A 25,635-nucleotide genomic window follows, 5' to 3' on the forward strand; every position below is an offset into this window, starting at 1 on the left:
GACAGCCGTCTGCAGACATCCCACAAAATCAGCAAAGGGTTCATATGGACCTTGCTCTATTTTCATGAAGGCTTCCCCTCTATCTTGCCTTCCTTGGAGGGTGCCCCATGCTTTGATAGCAGCAGTAGCAATTTGCTCATATGCTATCAAAGGGTAATCAATCTATACATCTGCATACTGAACTTTGCTAATTGGTCAAAAGTGATTAGTATATTAACTCCAGTTTGCTTAATTCAGTGGTTTTGCATTCTACAGAGTTCACTATACTCCAAAAGCCACAAGTTTTGTCCAGGTTCTAAACATGTCCTTGCTATAGATTTCCAATCATTACAGGTTAAAATTTCATAAGCCAAATTCTCTAATACCATCTTAATATAAGATGATGTAGCCCTATAAAGAGTACAAATCTTTTTCAGATCTTTGATAATTTTCAGATCAAAAGGAAAAAGAAATTAAATCAAATTCTTTAATCACAGAGTATGCTTCTACCCTCAAATCAGATATATCCCGTCCTTTTTTAGCTTTAATTAGTGCTTTTTATAAAGGTGTCATAGGGCATGGACAAAGCTGCTGCATGGGTGGTGCTGATTGTGTCACTGGCCTCCCCCTTCCTTCTCCTCCCTCCACCCACGAAGGGGAAATTGAGGAAGGGTCATGAGATGGGGAATGCGTTAATGGCTCCTGCTGTGAAGTTCCACTATACATAAACTCCTTCCTTGTCTAATTCTTCATGCTTTTCAGCTACTTTGTCAGTACCATCCCTCTTTTTAATTTCATCAGTACTGTACTTAACTCCTTTCTTGTCTAATTCTTCATGCTTTTCAGCTATTTTGTCAGTACCATCCCCCTCCTGCTCTTTCTCCTTTTTTCTTATTCTAATACTTATGTTCTTTAAGGCCAATTGTATTATGTTGTATATATAGAATGTTTCTTCAGGAACTGAATCAGGACCATTATCATTGTAATATTCAATTAGTTGCTCTCACTAGTTTCCACTTATCTGGTTCTAATTTTTCTTCCTTAGAAACATTAAGTACATGTCTCCTTAATTCTCTAAGAGTTCAATGACCTGCTTCCAAGTTACAATCAAACCCCCTTTTTTATTAGCGTAACTTTGCACTCTACACACTTCCTTTGTGTTCAGGAAAGTTTTTTTTTTTTTTTTTTTTTTTTTTTTTTTTTTTTGCGGGGGGTGGTGGTGGTGTGGTGGGGAGGGAGAAAGTTCTTTTCTAAGCATTTGTCCTATTTCAGCTGAAACACTAGTTTAGCTCTTACCAAAGTTTCCTGCTGGCCTACTTTTGCACTCACCCTATTTCCGGGTCAGGAGGACTTTGCCACTGAACTCAAGATCTTTTCAGTGGGATTGCTGAGTGTAAATACTTATGTCCACATTCGGGCACCAAAATGTAATGTTTTTCTAGCTCTCTGAAGTCCTCTGAATGGGCCTTGGTTTCAACAGAATAACCACCACAAGAATAGTCATGAATAAAGTCCCAAGTCTTTATTGTCTCCTTCACACTCTGTCTCCTTTGTCTGGAGCCGAGCTAGCTTTCTGGGAGAACTTCACATGGGCCTTGGTCTCAGTGAAGGAGGACAGGCCAGCCACCACGAGGGTCTCTGCCTTCAAGTCTCTTCGAGTCCTCCTCTAGGTCTGACTCTGACCTCTTAGATATTCTATTACAATTAAATCCTTTCATCATACTGAGTATAAGCCAATCCTTATATCACTAGGGAACCATTATTTGTTATAACATTAAATCAATCATACAAAACTAGAGAATTATTAATCACCATGGTAAACTAGATAAGCATTGTTTTATCACTTCCATGTAGTTAACACCTTGTTGTAAGAATCCTTGCCTCAAGTATATTTCTCCAGAGTTCTGGCCCATTACACATTTACTTTTCTAAAATGGGTTTATGTAAAGGGCAGGAACTTTGGAGAAATATACTTAAGGCTCAGTATAATTGATTTAGTTCTACAACAAGGTGTTAACTCAGTGGAATTGATAAGACAATATTTATCTAGTTTTATATGAACTTAGTACTTAATATGGTTCTACTTGATTGACCCTTATTCTACAAGATTGACATCTATGATAATGCACTTATACCAGAGCCAACAAGGACTGGGAGAAGGACATTCCATCTCCCACCATCATGATGGCTGACCTGTCCTCCATTTCTCCACTGAGACCAAGGCCCATCTGAAGGCCCTTTAGAAAGCTAGCTGGGCCCCAGGCAAGGAGACAGATGGTGAAGGAGATATAAAGACTTTTGGAATTTATCCCTGACTATTCTCGTGATTATTCTGTTGAAAACAAGGCTGGTCCTGACACCTCCAGAAAGCAAACCAGAACATTACAATTGGCGCCCAAACATGGACTAAGGACCTATATCTATGAGTCAAATAGGGTGAGTAAAAAAATAGACAAGCAGGAAACTTTGTTAAGGGCTAACTTAATGTTTCAGCTGAAATGGGACAAGTCCTTAGAATATAGCTTTTTTCACACCAAGGGAAGTGTATAGAATGCATAGTTAAACTAATAAAAAACCAAATTTTGATTGTAACTTGGGAGCAGATCATTGGACTTTTAGAAACATTAGAGTATACATCCCCTTGGTTCTCAAAGGAAAAAGAATTAGAGCCAGATAAGTGGAAACTAGTAGGACAGCAATTAATTGAATATTACAATTACAATGGTATTGATTCAATTCCTAAAGAAAAATTCTCTCTATATAATGTAATACAATTGATTTTAAGGAATTACATAAGTATTAGAATAAGGAAAAAGAAGAAAGAGCAGGCGGAAGAGGGTACTGATAAAACAGTTGAAAAGCATGAAGAATTAGACAAGGAGTTAAGTTCAGTACTGATGAAATTAAGAAATGTGGTGTTTCAGAGCAGGAGCCATTAGGGCATTCCCCACCCCTCCATCAATTAACCTTTCATGCGTGAAGAGAGAAAGAGGAGGGAGAAGGGCAGTGACACAATCAGCACCACTCATGAAGCAGCTTTGTCCACCCCCTATGACAAGATTACAAAAGACACTAGTTAAAGCTTAAAATGAAGGACAGGATATAGCTGATTTAAAAATAGAAGCATACCCGGTTATTCAAGAGTTTGACTCCAGGTCAAGAAAGGAGAAAATACACTCCTTTTGATCTGCAAATTATCAGAGATCTGAAAAAGCACTGCACTCTTTATGGGGCTACATCGTCTTATGTTAAGAAAATTTGGCTTTTGAAATTTTAACCTCTAGTGATTGTCAATCTATAGTTTAGAACCTAGACAAAACTTGTGGCTTTCAGAGTATAATGAACTCTGTAGAATACAAGACTAACGAAACTAGGCAAATTGGAGTTAATATACAAATCACCTTTGACCAACTAGCAGGCATAGGTCAGTTTGCAGATGCTTTAGCACAGACTAATTATCCTTTGATAGCATTTTCTTTGATTTTACAGCTTTGAAACTTAATTATAATATTCCTGTAAATTTTCATCTTTTCAGGCAGTGATTGGTGGATTTTTTCTATTTTATTGTTTATTTCTACAACTAAAGGGCAATTTTAATTTAATTTAATTTTTTGCTGAGGCAATTGGGGTTAAGTGACTTGCCCAGGGTCACACAGCTAAGAAGTATTAAGTGTCTGAAACCCGATTTGAACTAGGATTCTCCTGACTTTAAAACTGGTACTCTATCCACTGCACTACTTAGCTTCCCCAATTTTTAATTTGTTGAAGTATAGTGTTTTGACTCTTTGGATCATAACTGCTTAATCCAACTTTTATTTCTGCTGCTCAAAATTCACTTTGGAGCAATATTTTAAATTGTTTGGGAGGAAATTTGGGAGAGCTAGGTAATTTCTTGTCTTATTCCACCATCTTCCCAGAATCCTCCATAGAGCAGACATTTTAAGGAGAAACTTTGAACAGATTATACATAGATCTTATAGAAATTCTTGAATCTGATATAGGCAATGGTTCAATGAGATGTGCCTCTATTATAATGGAACTTAGGAAAAGAACATTTCAGTTCAAAGCTTCTTAGAAGGGTTTTATAAATGTTTATGAATTGAGTCCTGCTGAGATGTACATATATTTTATCTCCCTTCCCCCACTTTCTTTCCCTTCTGATAAATTGTATTGCACTTCAGGCAGGCAAGGATTCAATATACTCCTAAATGGCTCCACTTCTCAATAGGGATTAATTTGGTATAGGTTTTCTAAGGCATTTGTTTGATGGTACAGTGGAAAGAGCATTGACTCAAAAATCCCACTTTTGATCATTACTTGTGTGATCTCTGAGAAAATATTTTTCCTGCTACCTTAGTTCCACATTTGTAAAATAAAGGATTCAATCAGATGACTGGTACCAAGGAAGGATACTTGGTTCATGGTGACAAAGTCAGTATCAGAGGGATAAATGATTTGACCTTAGTTTTGTCTCTGCAACTAGATCTTTACTGAGATCCCTTTTAGCTTTGAGGTTTTAGATATATGTGGTTCACAAGTAGGCAGAATCTTCTAAAATACATTTGACAAATAGCCATCTAGCAGATGAAGACTTGTAGTGACACTTCATCACCTTCTATAGTTTACTTTGGCCAATTTATGGTACAATGAGCCAACAAAAGTGAGAATCATGGAGCCTGAGTTCAAATTGCAGTTCTATGTTATGGGCCAGAACCCTGAACTTGAAACAAAGGAATCTTACAAGGTACTAAGTGGAATTGATGAGACCCTAACCCTAAATGGTTATCAAATTTAGCATGGTTCAGAATGATTGATTTCTGCATCTTAGCAAGGAGCCTCAGCTATGTTCATACACAGAGAGCTAGAGAAGACAAGCGGACTGGAGGCTGAAGCACAAGCCCTTGGACTCAGTTTCATCCTAAGATTACCACCATTCTGTTGGCTCTAAGAAATGATTCCCAAGTTCCAGTTTGTCACAGTATAAGATGAAATAACACTTAGAGAATTTGGTTCAGCGCATAGCTTGGAAAGAATGTTGGCTTTTGTTTCCTTGGAATCATAGATTTAAAACTTTGAAGGGGTGAATTTAAGTCATAAGAGCTGGGTTCAAATACCATCTCCACTTATTCACTCCAGAGGCATCAAATGCTCATACACTCAACATTCCCAATTAAAATGAAATTTAGAAAGTGTCTTTAAAATAAATGACTGTAATGTTCTCCGTTTTCTGGGTCTCTGAGGCAACCTTCCTTTCAGTTCAGTAATCTCCACAAGAACAGCCAGGTGCTAAAGACCAAATCCTTTATTATCTCCTTCCTGGGGCTGGGCAGCTTTCTGGAGAGCCTTTAAAACGGGTCTTGGTCTCAGTGGAGAAAGTTGAGGAGGCCAGGCCGGTCACCAGGAGCCTGACTAAAGGTGAAATGAATTTGTCTCCTTGGCTCGGAGAGCTTTTCCAAGAGCTTCTAGTGCGCTTGTCTTCTCTAGCTCTGTCTCCTTCTCCCTGAGAGCTTAAGCTCCTGCCTCCAGTCTCTTGTCTTCTCTGCCTCTGAACCTCTTAACTTTGAATCAGGTTGGTTGGGGCTCTTAGCTTATATGCTGTACACTGTATCAGTAGGAGACCATTATTTGTTGTAAGAGTAAATCAATCATACTGAACCATGCTAAACTAGATAACCATTGTCTCATCAATTCCACTTAGTGCCTTTGTTTCAAGTTCAGGGTTCTGGCCATAACAGTTCTAGAACTTCCAAGATGCATCACCTCCATGAAGCCCTTCTTGATCTCATCTGCTAATTTCCTGCCTACCCATCTATCTTGTATTTAGCTACTCTTTTTAGATTGTATTTGTCTTCTCCGTTTGGATGTAAGCAGTTTGTAAGCATGGATTGTTTTATTTTGCTTCACCAGTGCTCAGTGCAGATAACTACTGTTATTACTATGTTCTGTCTCCAGAATGAGATCTCATTTCTTCCTCTTGTAGGACAGTATCCTCAAGCTACTATTTAGATGCTATATACTAACGGTTAGTAACCGACTGTAGACTTAAAATGCTGTGATTTCATTGGTTTGGGGAATTCCAGATGAGAAAACCTCTATCAATACAGACGGTGCTATTTTGCTACTTATGGCCTTAGAGAGTTGCCTGGGGTGAGTGGCCGGGGCCACATAGCTGTGGCTGGGAGGATGGATCTGCATTAAGGCCAGTTGCTTCTCTTTTTCCCTCACTACTTGGTCTATTAGTCCCTCAAAGTAGCAGACAGTTGTAAGGTAGGTGTGATCCTCTGAGGGATGTGTCTCAAGTCTGGTTCAAGGGGTTGATGCTTTAGCTCACGAGACCTTCCCTAGGACACTTGCCATCAGCCTCCACCCAGTAGAAATACTTAGCTTATCACAAGGCGCTCACTGAAAAGGACAACCAAAGCCTAGGTTCCAGGGAAGGGGAGCCCTGCTCTGGGGGCACCGGAGAGGCTCCTGTTACCCAGAGATTCCCTGGCCTTCTGTAGTACTTTGGGCAGGATGGCCGCTCATTCCCAGGACTACTCTCCCTTGGGATCCATGGCCATTGCCTCTATCTGGAAACTGCTTCCTCCCCGTCTCCAGCTCTCTTCAGGCCACAGAATGGGGGTGTCCCTACAAGCCAAGCAGGTCTAGACAAGGTGGCCAGCGGAGAGGTGAGGGGAAAACCTCCTCTCCTTCTGCATCGCTTTAAAGGGTTGAGCTGGGACTTGAGGCTGGCGACCCTAACTTTTAAGGGGCTCTCAGGGACGTGGGGCCATGATTACACTGAGCAGAAAAACCTGTTCAGACTTGAGTGCAAACATCTACCCAAAGCTTCTCCAACTGTGGGGCACGGCCCCATGGCGGGGTTTGGGTGTCCTGTAACTGGTTTGGGGTAGGGAAAGAGCCCAATACACCACCAAGCTAATGCAAAACCCCACGGGTAGCGAATCCAAGTGTTCCTGCTTCAGACCCCGCCCGCGCTGCGGAAACACCAGGCTCCCACTTGAAATGGGGGAGTCTCCGGAAATGTCTCAGGCAGAAAGGGTCACAGGAGGAGGAGGTTAACAAACCTGATCTCCTCTTCATTTTTGGCAATTACACCACCTAATGGGGGGGCATTTACTTAAATCAACTGCCTTCTAGGGCTTCTCCCCATTTGCTCTCTCCAGCCAAGGAGGTAGGGGGCTTTCCAGTCCCAAGTCCAGATTGGGGAATCGCTTGGGATGATCGTGTGTGCCGTGTACCACCGTCCGCAAAGTCCCTGCGGCAGAGGGAGGGGGACCCCAAGGGAGAGGCGGCTGCCTCCAGGCTAGGGAAGGGGGGAAGCCCGGGGCTCTCGGCGCCCGCCGGCCGCCTGGGGGATGGGGCCCAGTCCCCGAGGCTGCGGCCGCGCGCGCGGAGAGCGCCTCCCCGCGGCCTGGAACTGGGCCTCCGCGTCACGCGCCTGCACACCCCCAGGGTTCCCCGCTGGGCCCGGCGCCTGACGGAGCCCCGGACCTAACTGCGGAGGCTCCCAGACCCGAGGCCCGCCTTCCCTCCAGCACAGGCACGTCGAGGGCTTCTTGGGTAGGCCTTGGAAACAGCAAACCCCCTTTTCTCCCCACCAACCGTGGTCCCCGGGGCTTCCCAGCATGCGCGGGGGCTGCCCGTGTCCCTGCGCTCCCTCGGACATCGCCCACTCCTGGGCTACATTTCCACCCCGCATGTGAGGGGGAACGAGGGTGCCCGCCCAGCGGGCCCATGGGCCCATCGCCATGTAGAGCCCTGCGTGCATATGGCGGCGGGATGGGGTTTTCGGGTAACGCCCAAACCGTCGGCCCAAACGCGTTCCGTCCGCCTCGCCCCAAAGGCGCTCTTCTCCCTGCTTCTCTCGGCCTGGCCACCTGGGGTCTCCCTTCTCCCGTGGCAGGGGCTAAAACCTGGAAGGAAGGGAAGTGGCGGCCGCAGCTGCGGGATCGGCGCCTACAGCGTGCGATAGTCACTGCGCATGCTCGGAAGGCTGGGGGCGGCTCCGCTCACCGAGTAGGGAACTACAGGGCAGCGCGCGCCTCCATGATCCGCGGCGGTGGCGGCGGTAGCTGCCAGGAGCGGATGCGTCGCCCTGGGGAGGGAGCTGCCGGCTTGGAGCGAGCGCCCCGGACGCCGGGGCTGCCCGGCCCGCCGGGTGAGTAGCGTCAGTCCGCAGCAGCTCGAAGCCCGCACCCCGGCTCCAGCACGGCTAGGTTGGTCTGCTCTCTGGCGGAAGCCCAGTCCGAGCCGGGGGTGGCCGGGGGCAGTCTCGCAGCCCAGACCGGGGTCTCGCGGCGTGGCCTGCCTGGCCTCCGGGCTCCCTCGGAGCCGGTGCTGCAGGAGAGCCGGCGGCCGGGAGGGGGAGCAGTAACCCGGAGAGCAAGTCCTTCCCGGGCTGAGCCCGGCTTCGGCGTCAGCCCTGTTGGGGGCGGGGAGGAGAAGAGGAGGCTGGAGAGGCAAGCTCGAACCGGGTCCAGTCGCGCGACCCCCTGCGGGGTGGGGGAAAAGGGAAGTAAAGGATAGGGAAGGGGGAGGGGCAAACCCCCTGCTGAAAGACAGCTGCGGCCAGGAGGGGCGGGGCAGGGCGGGGCGGGGCAGAAGGAGTCCAGCCGACACCTCCACCTAGACTCCGACCTGCAGGCCGCGTGGGATCTCAGTGGAAGTGGGAGCAGGAGTGTCTGCCCTTGTAGGCCTCCCCTCCTCCTGCCCCTAAGCAACTAGGATGCCTCTAGAAGCGTTGCGTCAGTGGGAGACAGGTGTGCACAGCCTCCGACTCCAGCTAAAAGGACCTCGGACCCCTGAGACTCCCGGGCACGAAAGCCCCAGCCCACGGAGCTTCTCCCCTTTGTCTCTTCGTGAGCCCCAAAGTTGAACTGGTGCCGAGGGGCGCAGATCCGGAGGACAATGCAGTCTTTGGAGAGACTGGAGATCTGGGGGACACAAATCTAGGGGATTGCAGAGCTCTGGGGGGCTCGCGTACATGGGGGAGCGCAATCCTTGGGGGGGCAGCCTAAGGCAGAGTGTAGGCCTTTGGGGGGCACAGGTGCCGCGTTTCCGGCGGTGGCACCGAGCTCCCCTGAACGGAACTCACGCGTGGGGAAGCCCTGTGACGTCACATGGGGGGCAGTCCCGCGCTGTGAGCCTCACGGCGTGGGCACGCTCGGGCAGCTGCTCGGCGTCCGGTGAAATCTCCCGGGAAGAAGAGGCAGTCGCAGCCCGGTCCTGGAGGCCCAATCCAGCGGTTGCCTCCGCGGTGGCCCAGTAAGTATCCCGGCCCTTCAGCCCCCACCCGCAGAGGTCCCGGGGCCCCCCCTTCTTCCCGGAGGCCACCTTGGTTGGCCCGTTCTGTACGGACTTAGGGCGGCGCCCATGTTTTTATTTCCCGAGACCGTATGATGTCCCTGGTTGCGTGAGAGAAAGAGCTGGAAGGAGGAAAAAACCCAGATGAGCGTGGACAATGCGCTACGCAACGGGTTTAGAAATCGGAAAAAAGAGCTCGCTTCCGTTTCTAGCCCGGTGGGGGTGTCCGGTTGGGTTTCTATCTCCCCGCGGTTTTTGTTGGCGTTAGGGCCTTTTTGGTGCTCTCTGATGCGCCGATCCCCCGGGCCAGCACTGCCCATCTGAAGGGTGCATTCCTGCATTGTAGTGACTTGGGGGCACTTGGGCGGGGCGCCGGCCCAGCCTCCAGCAGCCGCCTCGGTGCCCCCGCCTGCGAAGCGACAGCTAGCGCTCGCGATAGTTAAGGTGAGACGGCTCCCGGCTCGCGGGAACTCCCCAGCAGGGCCCGGGCCTTTCCCTCTGTGCCGGGGCGGACGCTTAATGAGCGGGCCGGAGCTGCCGGGGTCCCTGCCCCGGAGCGGGGGTGCGCCTGTGCCAGAGCCGGCAGTGTCAGCTGTGGGGTTCGGGGACCGGCCAGAGCGCCCCCTGCTGCAGGCTGGATGCCAGTGCCTGCTGCAGGCTGGATGCCAGCGCCTGCCGCGCCGCTTCTCCCCAGGATCACTGGATGGCGCTGCGTGTTGGCCCTGAGCTCGGGCGCCGCGTGCCTGGGGAGCCCGGCCCCGGTTCTCTCCCCGAGAAGCGGGGGGGAGGTGGGGGCCGCCCGCACCCCCTTGCAGGCTCTTCCCTAGCCCAGGAGGCAGAAGCTGCCGTGGGAGGTCTGGCTTGCCCAGGTAGACGCCATTTCCGAGTCCCCGTTTGGTAACCCAGAAGCAGCTGGGGGAGCGAGGGGTGGGCCTGGAACCGGGGAGAGCCCGGACCTCGGAGGCTTGGTGGAGGAGCTGCTCTGCGCGGATCGCTCCGGCTCGGTTTTCTCTGCCCCCGAGGGGGTCCTGGCACGGTGAGACGGGAATTGTGAAGGGCTCAGCGCGGCTCCTTGCATGTCAATGGAAACGTCAGCTTCCCCGGGATGGCCATTTTCACTCGGGTTTCATGATGCTCACGTGATGTGGGGCTTTTGGTGACCTGCAAACACCGCAGAGCTGGTTCCAGCCGCCGCGACCTTGAGCTTAGAGGGTCTGGAGGTGGGAGACCTGACAGGAGGAAACGACGAACGGCCTTTCGGAGAACATCCGTATTTGCGGGCTGGGACAGTCCCATTGCACAAGGTCCCAGTCCTTGGGAGAGGGGTCAGCCGAGCCCGGGGTTTCCGCTCCTCTGGGGGCCTGTTTCTTTTCCCTGGCCTTTGGGCTTGCGCTGAGGGTTGGTCATAGCCCTTAACAGGCTGAGTAATCTCTGGAATGGCGGGCCCTCTCCGTCCAGGCGCCTGGTCCTTTTTGTCTGATGACCCGCACCGGCCAGGCCCAGTTCTGACGCTGGTGCTGGTGCCTTTCCGATCCCATCCCTCTCTCTTTGTCCGTTAGGTGCGGACATGCTCTGTGCCACCAGAGGTAAAAAGCGGCTGGGCCTGGCCTTCTGGTACACCGCAGGGCGAGAACCCCTTACAGAATTAGGCAGATTCACTGGGCAGCAGCTTTAAAAATCGGTTCTAGGGAGATGTGAAATGGTCACTATTTAAAATGCTCCTTTTCCCTGCTTCGGGCATGGGAATTTATTGTGGCCTTTACTCCTTTGCTTACCATTATTTGATGTAGTTTTTTTGCCCCTGTATCCTTTCCCTTTTCAGTAATGATAGTAGTGGTGATTCTAGGGAGAGTGGGACTGCCACTGCCTTAATTATTGCTGCTCTTGGCCATCCTGCCACCTTGGGAAATTAGCAACTTCCTGGATTCCATTTTTCCCATCTGTTAAGTGGAGATACTTCTGTTGACTCATGAGTTGATTATAAGGATGAGATATATGCAAAAAACTTATTCTATATGAATTAATGGACTAATTTAAGTAAAAAAATCCGACTCTGGTTTCTTGGCTCTAAGTTCTTCCTTGAGCTCTAGGAATCAAGTTAGGAGCTAGTCTTACTGGAATCAATTAGTCTTATCCCCAGGAGTGATTTTCTTTTGTAACACACCGCTTTGTAGAGTCATAAGATAGGGTTCAAATTTGAATTCCACTAACTATATGTGAGCTGTGTGACTGGAGGCAAATTATTTTTCTGACACAGCTTGCTTTCTCACTAAATAGGTATAGTAATCTTTGTACTTTCTTACAGGATTGTTGTGAGCAAAGGACTTTGTAAACCTTAAAATGCCATAGTAATGTGAGTTGTTAAATCAACTTTACTTGTTTTCTGCACTCTTCTATCTCCCCCCCCCCAAAAAAAAAAAGCTTTTGATGATGAGAAGAAAAAGGCTAAATTTATGAAGTATTAGTAAACATTTAAGCCATGAATATTTGGATTGGGGAAGAGATGTAGTAGTAGGGGAATGGGCGATGAATGGAAGTACAGTTTATAGATCCAAACTTTTCAGCATAGGGATACAAAAATATAAATGGTCTGTTTAAAAAAGTATCATGTTTGGCAGATGGTTATTTTAGGTTTATTTGAAAACTATGAATTCATTTTAAATATTTTTTGTTCTTGTTAAAAGTGGATTCACAAGAAACCAACCTTTGAGGATTTCATCTTCCCTCCCCTCAAACTTTTGCCTGGTCATAACTTATGGTCCAGGTTAAGGTAAAACAAAAACAAACTTCCAATGTCAAACAGAAAATGAAAAAAAAAAGGAACTAAAGACTACCTCTTTCTGTCTTATTGAATGCAGCTTTTCCCACATGAAACTGTTTTGATTTTTTAAAACTTTTTTCCTAGAGACTTGAATTTAAAAAAAAAAAAAGCCTTTTTAATACCATTGACATATCCTGATAACTTCACACTTAAAAATTTTTGTCAGAATTAAAACCAATCGGATACAATGACCACATCTGATGGAGTATGTAACATTTTATGCTTAGAAAGCTCTTGCTTTCTAGAGGAGGAAAGTATGTTTCATTATCTTTTCCTCCCAACTCCTGATATGGTTTATGGACATCTAAAAACTCTTCTCAGCAGTTCTTTGTTTCAGTTTCATTCATTTCTGAAGATAAGTTAGAAAATGATTGGAAATATGTCATATTAAGGAAAAAATCAAAACATTCAAATGTTGGTGGAGGGTTATGCTTTACAGAAGGTTAGACTGTATTCCTTGAATGAACCCCTGAAGAAGTATCTTATTTTGCAACATCAGAAGGCACTCGTTGAAGAATCAAGTTCAAAAATACTTTTCCACTGTCACTTTCCAGCTCTAAATCTATGCCATCTTCTAAGGTTTGGTATTTCCTCTATTTATCTTATAATTACATTGCTCCATTTCCATTCTGTTTCCTAAAAGACACTTACCCAAAGAATTCTTTGCCAAATGCTGTATTGTGGTTTTCGTAAATTTAAAGTTTTTCTTCCTGTTTTGGCTTTATTTCATACTGGCCATTTTGCCACCTGTCCTAACAGTACATGTACCCTTCACCCTCCATCCCCTCACTCCTCTTGCTCTGGGAATTATAGTCAAGTCAATGTTGCCATTGCTTTTGGAAATGGCATGTTGTCACTTGTCTCCTCTGTGGCTCAGTTATCCTTGTGATTTCATAGACTGAAAAACCCTCTTTGCCCTTCAGTACTTTGAAGGTAAAAAGACTGTCCTTTTCGTATTTCATGAACACTTGCTGTTAATCATAACATCGCACATTGGTGGTACAAATGCTTTTCTTTTTTTAATTCACACTACACACAGTGACATCCCAAAAGACTGTAGGTTGATTCTGCAAAAGCCTATTCACATTTTCCTAATTCATATTGTCCAACTTACAAATAGAGGTTCTCATGATATTTCTGTGCAACTGTTTTCAGTATTTGGTTATTTGAAAGTGTTGATTGACAATCTATTTTGATAATAATGGTTTATCAGTGGGAATGACAACTGAGGGGATCCAGAGTACTCAAGAAAGATCACACCATTCTCCACTTAAACCCATGAAAAACTTAAAAAGATTTCTGTGACATATTAGAAGGCTATTTGATCATTTTAGCCAAGGGTTTGAAAATTAGTGTTTTTGTTTAAAAATAGCACCAGATGAATTTTTGTAGTACTTAAGATTTGTAGAATGAGTTTCTTGAAAAATTCTTTAATTTTTAATTTAAATTTCTTATAGAAATCAGTTTAAATGCAAATATTTTGATTCCTGTTTTATAGAGAAAGAAAAGGGTAAAAGTTATTTGACTTGTCCAAAGTAAGTAGAAGAGGTTGGATTTAAATTTGGATATTCTTACTTCAAGGACTGTGCTCTTTTATCTGTAAACGAAAGGGAAGAGAGGGAGAGAAAAGGAGGAAGATAGACAGAAGGAGAGAGAGAATGAGAGTATGTCTGTCATTGTATCTTGTGCAGACTGGCTGAAGTTGGGCATTCTATGTACTGTTTTTTATTTTTTTAATTCCTAAGCAAAACTGGTCTCTGAGGAGACTTTAAGTCATTCTTAAGTCTATCCAGACTACTTAGCTCACTAAAGCACAACTTAGATTCTAAATAGGGATCCACTTGAAAATGACATATATCATTACATACTAGTGTTATAGTAAAGCTTTTATCTATCTTTTTGCTTATAGCATTATGGCCAAGTCTGACTTAAAGATTTTATTAAGGAAATTGATAAGGATGGTGCCTAAAGGGGGATAAGAGGGATGGGAAAAGGGGGCTGGCAACCCTGCTGTCTAAGGAGTTTAAAAGAACTGCCGGCATTTAGCTTGGGTAAGAAAGAACTGGGGTGTCTTAAAGGATTTGAAGGACTAGCATTTGAAGAAGCATTTAGAACTCTTGCTTGGCCCCAGAACAAGCAGCAAACATCAGAATACAAAGAGGCAAATTGTGGGCTGGATATAAAGAAGGGGGGAAAACCCAAAGTGGAATGGATTCTCTGGCTAGAATAGGTTTTTCTTCCATTTTCAAATGGAAGATGGCTTGATCACCTGTCAGGGATTTTTGTAGGAGGGGGCTAAACATTTTGTTAAGGTATAAATTGGATTAAATAGCCTCTGAGGTCCCTTCCAGATCTGAGAATTTGCCAGAGAAGTATACTTTCTACTCTTGTAGGTCTAAAAATCATGATGCTAGAGACTAATTTCCAGATCTTAAAACATTTGGACTGTTTTTTTTTTTTTTTTTAAACTGTTTTACTGTTTTGAGTCTTGACAAAATTTCTTTATATCCAATCTTTATAATAATAAATGGGTGTTATAGCCAGTGTCTGCCATATTTTAAGCCCTTTGAGGCATTATTGGCAGGACATGAATCAGTCACTAACTTTAAAAAAAAAATCAAAATTTGGTCAGAGGAATCAAGGAAAGAAAATGCTGAATTCTTCCTTTTTGTAGAAAAAATGAAAACTCTCCATGCATAACTATTTAAAGCTTAAAAACTTGTGAAAACTATGTATTTTGATCATTCATTTTAAAGTCCTATGGAACAAGTATGGACAAGTATGTCCTCATTGTATTGGTTAGACATAGAAGCCCCATTGATCAGGTTCAAAATGATTTACTGCTTAGTTTTCCTATTCTGTAGGTTTTGGAATAAAGGTGAGATCATAGTATTGAAATATCTTAATAAAGTCTAGTGTGCTATAGTGGAAAGGGCTCTGTTAACCAGAAGTGATCTGGTATGATTCCAAGCAGTTAGTTCCTTATTATCTTTTCATTCTGACCTTGGGGGAGAAGGCTATCAAAGGGACCATTTGAATTTACTTGCCTTGCTATTTCCTGCTAATGCAAACTATTAGAGGGGATATTCATTAAAAGTGGGCGGTGATGGGCACAGACGGGCATGATTTCTCTGCACGGAAAGGGATGCCTGCAGGAGCCCTGCCTTTGGAGCAGCAGGAACACTGGGGAGGGAGCCCCAGAAAGCTGATGGCCACAGCTTTCAAGGCTTCTGTGAGCAATCAGATGGGATGGCTCAGAATCAGGAAGGTAGCTGAACACATCACTTTGGAGAGCAAGGAGAAACAGAAGCTAAGAGCCAGGCTGACCAGAAAACAAGGAGAGGAGAACAAGTCAAATTAAATAGCTTAAACTGGAATCCTGAAGAAGCCAGCTGAAAATAGATGTTACCATGGAGATGCATTGTTGAACAATAAACAGCGTTGCCTGGCAACCACACTTAACCTGACATCTGGAGAAAATCACTGTGTGGGCAGCAGGAGAGCTCTGACAGAAGACCACATAGGAACACGGTTTTCATTTAATGTTGTGTCCTTGCCACCTTGGTGCCCCAGGTAACTCTTTGAGCACAGATGGATTGTTGATTTGCTCTGGCTCCAGGACAAGTTATCATTTGGATGATATCACAGGTCAATTACTGTAAATAAAAAGAGAATGACTTTCTGTAGTGCTTATGAACCTTCAGAGGTGATTCTAACCTAATGCCAGATTGGTTTTTAAAAGAAGCTAGTCTTAGATGTGGAGTCCCTCTGTTGTCTCTTCCCTGGCAGGACTTCTTTAGTGCTTCTTTGATTTCTCCACCCTGTCCCAGGAAGCTCATTATGAATATAACCTCATTATTCCATAAAATCTCATCAGTCTTGGAATTCTGCCTCATTCCTCAGCTCAGACATCTCCTCGTTTCTCATCTGCCTGCATTACCTTGGGACTGACTGATTTCCACCATGCCCTCGAGATTGGTACTTTCTCCTCTTTACTATCTTTTCAGCTTCTTTTTATTTTATTTTCCCTTATTAGATTGCCTACTCCTTGAGGGCCTTTTTTTTCCTGTTTGATACAAAACAGGTACTTAATAAATGTTTGATTCTTTGACTCAATTCATGATTTTTTTCTTTATAATATGGCATCTAGAAAGACTAAGTTGGAGAGAAAAAAGTTTGTTTTAATTTTAAAGGTAGTGGCTTCGTTCTAATTGTCCTGAACTTCATGAAATACCTGGGTTTTGATCATATTTCCTACTTTTTTCTCTGTTGAGAGTATCAATTTGTGCATGAACACAACTTTTGTACATAGCTATGTAAATTCAAAATTTTGTTTTTAAATGCACTATCATGACAAAATGATTCTGTTAGGAACTAAGTATATTCATTTTTACTACCCAGAACTAAGTAGAATGGGACCGCTTCTTCGGTGCAGATACCTGAGGGTGGGCAGGAAGACCTATCTGTATCACATCTGACAGTTTGGGAGCATTCGCCTTTGGAGATTCCTACCCAAAGACTTCTGTGGTGCTCGGCCTTCTCGAGGGCTCAGAGGTGCAAGCTCTGTGTGCTTGATCTCCTCAAGCATTATCTCTGTGCAGATGGTCTGCAGACCCAGTTATGTTTGCCTCATCTCTCCTGCTTCTAGGCTGAAGCTTTTCTAGCAGTCCCACAGGCAATGGACATTGCCATTTTGCCAGTCCCTCGGACTCCTGATGTGGGCGTCATCTTCAGTTCCTTGCCCATGCTACGTTTTCACAGTCTCATCTTCTCATCATCCTGGGGAAGGTTTCCATCACCTTTGAATTGGCCTCCCTGCTTCGGGGGATCTATAAGCACAAGTAGGATGTCACTCCCCTGCGAGTAAACTCTAGTGGTTCCTGTTATCTCTGGAATTATAGGGAATGATTACATTAAATGTAATTTAAAAACTATCCAATTCTCTGACTTTTCTTTACAACATTAATAGTTTCCTCACACTTGATTCTCTTTGTACTTGATTATACAGTGACACTGCCTTATTATTCCTTGTACAGAGATTTATGCTCTTACATCAATACGCAAATTTGATTCCTTGGCAATGGATAGCAGTGCTAGTGTAGCCCCGTGCCAGAGGTCCTCCCCCCTGCCAGGGGTACCTCTCCCCCCACCCTGTCTGTAGAGCTAGGAGCCCTGGGGGGGAGGAGGGGAGAGTCTGTGGGACAGCCCACTTAATTGCAGAGATGTTCTTGGTACTCCAGAGCCTTTAGTCTCTGCCTTTTCATTAACTATTTCACATTCCATTTTTTTTTTTTAAAGTAAGTACTTCATTATTTTTTGATGACTGGTCTACTTTGTCACTTGTTAGAACCTGACATTCTGAAGGTGATGCCGTTGCAGCAGAAACTGTTGGCAGGTCTCATGGAGCTAGAGGATGGAGGTCAGCCTGTCATCAGAAGATGCATTAAACTGTCCAGAAAATTGTCCCACAAGCTAATGACTTTTTTCAGCTGTAACAACTCATTTTTGTTTATTAAGCTTTACTTCTACATTGGTAGAGGGAGTACTTGCGTTGATGAAATCACCTATTCTGGAAGTTGTCAAAACATTTATCATAGCTTATTCTGTGAAATGCTTTATATTTTAACAATCACTTTTGGATTCATTGTCTTATTAATTTAGTTTTACTTGTCTTACCTTCTGGTGAGTACTAAAGGGAACTGAGTTGTTAATATAGAAAACATGGGACTAGGATTGAGATCATCTGCTTTATAAACCTTTGTTATTAGAAGGACCAACTATTGTCTTTTTTTGGTTTGTTTCAGAATACCAGTTATATTTTATATAAGACTGATAGTCTGTGTTGATATTGAATTGACTAAGTTGTCGAATACAACCCAAAGTTTTAGATTGACATTAACTTCAGAGTAACTTCCTATCTTTGAAGAAAGACACGCTAGAAATGAAGATGGCACAGTTGCTATCTTTTTCAGAAGGGGAGTAAAGTATTATTCCTGTTTCAGAAAAGAAGTAGAGTTCTATTGGGCAGCTCATTGATAAAGGGGATGGAGTACTGGGTTTGAAGTCTGGACACCTCTTTCTGGCCTCAGACACTTGTTCGCTGAGTGACGTTGGGCTAGTCACTTTACCTTGTTTGCCTCCATTTCTTCATCTATAACATGTGCTGGAAAAGTAAATGGCCAACCCTTCCCATATCTCTGCCAAGAATACTCAGTGGGGTTATAAGTAGTTAGATGTGTGATTGAAATGACCAAAGAACAACAGTAGAAGTATGGTGATGCTGTAGACATCATTGAGAATTGGATATTCTTACTTCACTGGTAGTTTTGAAGCAGAAATTGTGGGGATTTGCAATTTGGTGTTTTTACATTCTCCTCCCTCCCCCTTCTCCCCCTAATTTAAAAAACTTTAAACAGTGCATTCTGGTTCATTCATATATTGAGATATTAAATAAACTTTTCCATTATTAAGAATGCCATAAAATATTTCAAATTGAATTTTTAATAAAATGTTAAGACAGCCTTGCCAGAAAATAAGATTCATTAAATTAATTCTACTTTTCTGATTTTGTTTTGTTTTAGCAATTGATCGAAATCTTCAGAAAATTGAAGGCCCTTGCATTTTTCAAAGTCTTGAAGCCTCCCTGGCCAACAAAGAACATTAAACTTGGCTGTGGAGGCAGTTGCTTCTATGCCAGGAACGGAACATGCCGAGGATTGCATACCAGAGATATCATTGACTGAAGGTCTGGAACTCAACACCCACTTGTTTTTAGAAATGCAGATTAAGAAAATGAAGGAAATAATACCACAGTTGTATACAAATCAGGTGAATGACAGAAATAACTCTTTGACTACATCCCCCAAACAACTTGACAGTGAACATGTGAATCAGCCCAATGGGCATGAAACTCAGCCCAATGGGCATGAAGCTCACCTCCATGGTTATCAAGAGAGAAGGGCAGAGGATGATGACAGGATGTCTATTGTGACTTGTATGAGGTGTAGAAGTGTTCAAAAAATCCCACTCGAGGAGCTGAAAAAGGACCAGATGTTCTTTGCGTGTGTCAAGTGCAACTTAGGTATATCTCCTCCTTTCCCTTCCTTGAATGATATACCAAATGCCATTGATTTAGGAAATAAAGATAATGCTACTTCAAGGACTAATGCTAACCAATTTAAAGTAAAAAACTTTCAGCCAGGCAAATATTACTGTGATAAGTGCCGGTTTTCTACCAAGGACGCTCTGCAATATAAAAAGCACACACTCCAGCATGAAGATGTAAGATTCTTTTGTTCACACTGCAGCTATGTCTCCTACACAAAAGGAGAATTCCAGAGGCATTTGGTGAAACACACAGGGACATTTCCGTATCAGTGTGAGTATTGTGATTATGGTGCTGTCAGAAATGATTACATAGTTAAACACACACGACGAGTTCATGAGCCCAGTGGAGAGAAGCGACCTTTTAAACAGACTCTGGAATACCAGTCAAAGAGAATCTGTTTTTCCAAACAGAACTCTGAGATTTTCAGTGAAGTTCCTAAGTCAAGTTCTTTTCTGAATGAGCCATCAGATTTGTCTTTATGTTTCCCTGGCCATGGAGATCAGGACAGAGCAGACTGTGATGATGCTATTCCCTTTAAAAAGTCCAAGGAGTGCAGCAAGGAGGAAGCAGCTTCAGCTCCTGACCAAGCCTGCCTTCCAGAACCAAGCAAAGTTAACTTTTTTGAGAATGAAAACATAGAAGTCGAGTTATTGTCACCAGCCAAAGAAGCCGTGAAGCCAGGCGTGCCGCTGACTGTGGTGGCCCCAGCCGAACTGAAAGTCCCCGAAAACTGTTTAGCCCAGTTGATAGATGTGAAGGTAGTCAATGGAACCCAGCAACTTGTTCTAAAGTTAATTCCTCTGAGAGAAAAAAGTAGCTTTGCACCTGGCTTTAATGAAGGTAAGTATGAGCTTGTGAGCAGATCCACAGTGCCAAATGAGCGAGAAAAACTAGTGCCTACTGAACAAGCTCTACCAGCAGTGGACAGGAGTCCTGAAAAGCCATTGGCCTTTAATCATCTGCACTCCACAGATTACACCCAAGTGAAGGATCTAAGTCGCAGAAAAACTTGTGTTTCTCAAGTGTTAAAGAATAAAGTGGAGACTTATCAAAGCCCATGTAAGTCCTGTCCACATCGTGACAGAATTGGGGAGTGGAGGCAAGAAATGCCTTCAGTTGCGTATCGAGCAGCTCTTTCTCCTGTTTCCTCAAGAGATGGTGATATGAAACAAAATAAGTGTTGTTCGTCGTTGTCTGTGATGAACAGTGGCACTTTATGCAGTCCTTTGAAAAGGTCGGGTGTTTTGCCACATTTGTCTGCCCTCTCCCCCCATCAGAACCGATCTCTGAATCATTTAGAGAAATCACCTTCAACTTGCAAACCTGCTGAAGCTATTGGGACTTTTGCAGAAAGAGGCATTTTGCCAGTAAGTTCAAGGGCCTCTCTGCATAGGAATGAAGTTGGTAGTTTTAAAATGGTAGCTTGCAGCAAACCACTAAAACAAGCACAAGCGAAAGAACCTTCAGGTAGTCCAAATCAGGTGCCAGATTCCTCTTCACATGGTGAACAATCACACATCACCTTAATTGGAGAAAATGATAATAAGACCCAAGACCCTGAGGAGATTATTTTGGAAGATCTGATGGGAATTACTATTCAGAATTCAGAATGCACTTCATCAGATGGTCCTATCATTTCATCAGTATTTTCTCTCAGTTCTGGGATTGAAAATATCCCCGAAGGAATTAAATGGGACGATGCAAGTTGTAGTAGGACACCATCAGTCAGTTCATTGCATAGAAAATTTGCCCAGTTGGTTGCTGCTACTGATTCTTCAGCACCTTCATCAAGCACTGTGGACCACCTCTCCCTACCTTTGGGAACTCCTATAGACTATGTTCTGGGACATACCGCACTCAACCTGGATCCTCGCCCACGTCGGGAACTCCAGAACAATGTTGCTGGTATTGAACAATTTCCTCGTCAGCAGATGCAAGGTCAGGAAAGCAAGGAGAAGCACCCGGAGGCTGGAGAAAGGAGGAAGGGTCCTGATGCCAGACCTGGCTTGGGAAAACTCAGTTCCACTGAGAAGGAACGTTTGGTAGAGAATAAGCGGCCTTGTGATGCGTTTGGCAACAAAAGGCCGTCACCAACATCTGTTTCCTTCAATTTTCTTGAACAAGTAGGCGAAGACTTATCTTTGACAAATAAAAGTCAGTCAACAGAGAGTTCCAGGAATCTTGGTACATCATTGGCGAATAAACCAAATCAAGAACTGACTACTAGTACTGTCTTTAACCAAGCAAATTCTGCATGTTCACAACCAAAAGAAGCCACTGACAAGGATCAACAGGAAAAAATGAGTTTCAAAGATCCCACGGGGTCCAAAATTAATACAAAGCAGGCAGTTATCGCCAAGAAAAAAACAAAACTCCAGTCCGACAACAGCAACTTGCTTCCGGATGTTTGTATTTTTATGACATCAAGACATCTCAGACTTATGCCTGTCAAAACAGAACAATTGATTAAATGCCCCCGCCGGAACCAGCCAGTTGTTGTGTTAAACCATCCAGATGTTGACTCAGTGGAAGTAATTAACGTGATGAAGGTTGTCAACAAGTACAAAGGCAATGTCCTTAAAGTGGTTTTATCTGAGCGAACATGTGACCAGCTAGGTGTAAAACGGCATCACAGTCGACTTATCTATCAGAACACGGAGGCAGTGTTCCCAGTGAAAAAGCAGACTATGCTGAAAATGAAACTTAAAAAGATCCACAAGAACAGCTACCAGGTAGTGGATTCCTTACCAGGTGAATCAGTACAGGGTATGTTTAAATGTTGGTTTTGTGGAAGGATATATGAAGACCAGGAAGAGTGGATGAGTCATGGGCAGCGACACTTGATAGAAGCAACCAGAGATTGGGAGCAGCTTTCTCCTCCTTTGGGGATCCCCAAATGAATAGATGGGATTTTTAAAAATTGGCTTTTCTTATATTAGGTAGTTTTTTTTGTTTTTGTTTTTGTTTTTGAGGCAGGGGCATGGGAAAGGAAAGGAGTCAGAATGAGAGGGAGAAAAATTTAGATTATATATAAGGGTAAAAAGTAGCACTTCAGGATGTCTGAAATTTCCAAAATATTCTATACAAATCAAGTCTTTCTGCACCATTTTATGGAGACATATTAATAGGGTTCTCTGTTAGCTCAACAGAAATAATAGACCGAGTTGTCCTTAACACTTAATCTTGCTTTTAGTTCTTTGGTTTTTGCCAAAGAACAACTGATAAGCAGCAAGAACGTGCCTAATAGTGAACCATGAGCCACAACTACTTCGCCTTTTTCCCCTTCCCCAACAAAACATTGTTCTTAACCTGTTTGAGTATAAAGAGACAATATTAAACATACACACAACCCCCTTATGAATATAGGGTGGTAATTTTACAGTTGTATTCGCCGAGAGAAAATAATTCTCATTTACATTCATAGAACCTTAAAGTAACTTCATCTGCTACTTTCCCTCCCGCCCCCTTCCCCTGCCTCAACCAGAGCCTCTGACATTTTCAGCCTTTGTGATGGAAACCATTGCCCTGAATGTGAGGAAGTGCTAGAAGTTTTACACATTTTTTCAGTCTTATTTATTAAGAAAACTAAAGTCAATGGTCCTGATATGACACTGTAAACTGAGAAGGATGGTCTAGATGCCTGGTGGTGTGATGGAAAAGATACACTAGATGTGGAGTCAGAAGACCTGGTTTCAAATATTGTTGCTTGTGTGACTTGGATCAAGTCACTTCTTTCTGGGTCCAAGTTTTATCAGAAATAAAATGAGGTTGATTGGACTAGATATATGTGGACTCTTCCATTCTAAGTCCTATCTTTGGATGCTAGATTATTGCCTAGGTCATGCAAGTGGAATGGATTTTAGACAACGTTTGAATTCACTATTATTTAACTGGACGGGACTAAAGGGAAGAGAGTTTTTGTTTTCTAAGTGCCTAAATTTTCCTCTTTTTTTAGTGCCTGTTGCCTCTTATTGTGCCCCTTATTATATAGTAAGCGGCAAATTATCCCAAGGTGTAAGATGCCCCTTGTCAAAAAAAGGCTGCTGGAAGTGGGAGTGGAGGGATAGATAGATGAAGAGAAAGGGCAGGACAGGAAGGAGCAACCTTTTCCAGTTAATTTTAACATGTCTTCCTGGGCTTTACATAGGCAAGACAAACCTGTTCTTAACATCCAATTTCAAATAAAGTCATGGATCATATTTTTTATTTCAGACCTTGATGGCCAGGAGATGTTATGCATTTAGAATTGTCTGCTGTTAAAAATATCATTTCTTAGAGAATCATAGACAGCAATTTCAGTTAATTGAGTTTTGCTGGCAGAAATACAGTTTTTTATCCTCTGTGTGTATATATACATATGTGTGTGCATATCTGCAGCTAAACACATATAAATGTTTTTAGAGTACTGTTTGAAAATTCAGCGGTACCTATTTTCACTGACCCCTTTTATAATGAAATAACTATAGTCTGGAAAAATTTTAAGTACTTTTTTATATTCAAGAAATGACACCTTTATTTTGGGAGTACGTTTTTTAATAAGTATCAATCTCAACTTGTAGAAAATCTAAGCACAATATGTGGTGATTTAATCTGATAAGAGCAAATGCAGAAATCTATATCAACATATCATTACATTTCATCAATACAGTATTAAAAACATGAATATTTCAGATGGTGCTTTTAGGAACTGGGTCTTTATTTATAATACTTAACTGAGTTAAAAAACAAGATGATACATGTATCATGTGAATTTGCATCCTTCTAATGTGCAAGGAGGTGTCTGGAATATGAGAGAACAAACAAAACAGTGGACTCAAGTTAGCTTGTGAAGAGCTACTAAATTTTATGGAAGGGCAAGATTTGGGAAGAAATAGAAATGATTTAAAAAATGAGGTTAAAGTATTGAGAGCCTTTTAGGAAACACATTGGAGTGTTCATTTGCTTTATAAAATACAAATGTTTCTTCAAGAAGTTTTCCTGTGTTATATCAAAAGATAGCTTCATCTAGTTTATATGAAAAAGTTTTGTAGGGTACAAGTGCTTGTATGTTTTCATAGTTAAGCAAAACTGTTGGCTCAAAAGAAAAATAATCCTATTAGATTTCCGTAAAGTGTAATGGACTGCCTTGCGAAGTGGTGAATTCTTTGAGTTCTTCAAGGAGATGCTTGAATGGCCACTTGTCAAAACTATTATAAGGGGATTCCTTATTAGGCACAGCCTCTGAAGTCCTTTCCAATTCTTTAGATTCTGTGATTCTGAAACTTGTAGTTTTCCTAACACAGAAAAATCTGAAAAAACTGTTGAAAATCTTTTAATTTCATTGTTTCCTGTATAAAAGCTTTCTTCCTTGAAGCAATCTCCCAAGACTTACTTGAATATAAATATGTTCACTTCAAGAACTTATATTAATGAAAATCACAGCAAAAAATTTTAACATAGTTTTTTCTTTCTTTTAGTACTCGAAGGGCCTACTTAACTACAGTTTATAAGGAGTATTCAGCACGAATTCAATACAACCCTTTTTTTCTTGAAATGGGACCAGAAAGTTGGATGATCTTCCTATATTCGGGATTAAGGTGTAGAGCAATCCCGTGGTGCCCTGTAAAGTAGTTAATGGTTAAATTCATCTTCATCAGAGACACTACAATTTACAAATGGCAGAGTATTAACCCTACAAAACTTAACCTCTCCTTTTTCCAGGATAACTTTTGGATTATATCTTACAGAAAGTGAGGTTATGTTGCTCAAACTTTGTCATCCTTTTGGAATTTGTTTTCTACCTGTATGCATTTATAAATTACAATGTTTGGAATATTTGAAGGATTGTTTTAAGTCCTGTGTTAATGTTTTCTGTGGTTACTGTTCTAATTTTGAAACATTTGTACATAGCAATAGAAGTGTTTACATTGTAAAGTTTGTTAAATAAAACACTTGCAATAGTTTTGCCACCTGATTTTTTTTTTTTTGTTTAAATGTAAACATTTGAAAATTTGGGTTGTAAACTGCAATCTTGACTTTATTGAAAGGCATTTTGAGGCATTAGATAGAAAGCATTGAATTTGGAGGAAGATGACTCAGAATCTCAGGCTTTGCTGTTGACTCCCTGTGTGGTGGTGAATAAGTCACATCACCTCTTTGGGCCTCAGTTAAGATGAAATGTGACTGGATTATCTAACTTTGTGTCCAGCTGTTTCCTAGGATGTTAGTTGAAGTCCTGACTTCCTTGTGCCTCATGTACGTTTAGATTCCTGCAGCAGTTGCATCCCAGTCTTGAGACTAGGTGATTCAGGGTCATGGTGATGATGACAATGGTGACTCTAAAACCTTGGTTGGAAGGGCCCTGAAGCTTGTAGGGTCCAACAGCAGACTTGACAAGTGGTTGTTGGGCTGTTGTTTGAACTAGCTCAGAACTGCATCA

The 25,635-nt window shown here is 43.0% G+C and overlaps 1 protein-coding gene across 6 annotated transcripts in view; it reads left to right on the forward strand.

The window, feature by feature from the left end:
* The window catches only part of ZNF518B (zinc finger protein 518B), a 45,959-nt gene extending 20,794 nt beyond the window's left edge, over positions 1-25,165 (forward strand). Inside the window, exons 1-3 of one of the 6 annotated variants that reach the window (XM_051966535.1) lie at positions 9,037-9,249; positions 18,691-21,983; positions 24,674-25,165. In XM_051966535.1, coding sequence (XP_051822495.1) covers positions 18,800-21,983; positions 24,674-24,693 — 3,204 coding nt within the window. In that variant the 5' untranslated portion in view covers positions 9,037-9,249; positions 18,691-18,799 and the 3' untranslated portion in view covers positions 24,694-25,165. Of the gene's footprint in view, positions 1-8,028; positions 8,144-9,035; positions 9,250-18,690 lie in introns of those variants that run through there. The other 5 variants (XM_051966536.1, XM_051966537.1, XM_051966533.1 and 2 more) reach the window with 5 other exon arrangements.
* The last annotated feature ends 470 nt before the right edge of the window (positions 25,166-25,635 follow it).

The sequence above is a fragment of the Antechinus flavipes genome, chromosome 6, assembly GCF_016432865.1.
Source record: "Antechinus flavipes isolate AdamAnt ecotype Samford, QLD, Australia chromosome 6, AdamAnt_v2, whole genome shotgun sequence".
Taxonomy (NCBI): Eukaryota; Metazoa; Chordata; class Mammalia; order Dasyuromorphia; family Dasyuridae; genus Antechinus; species Antechinus flavipes.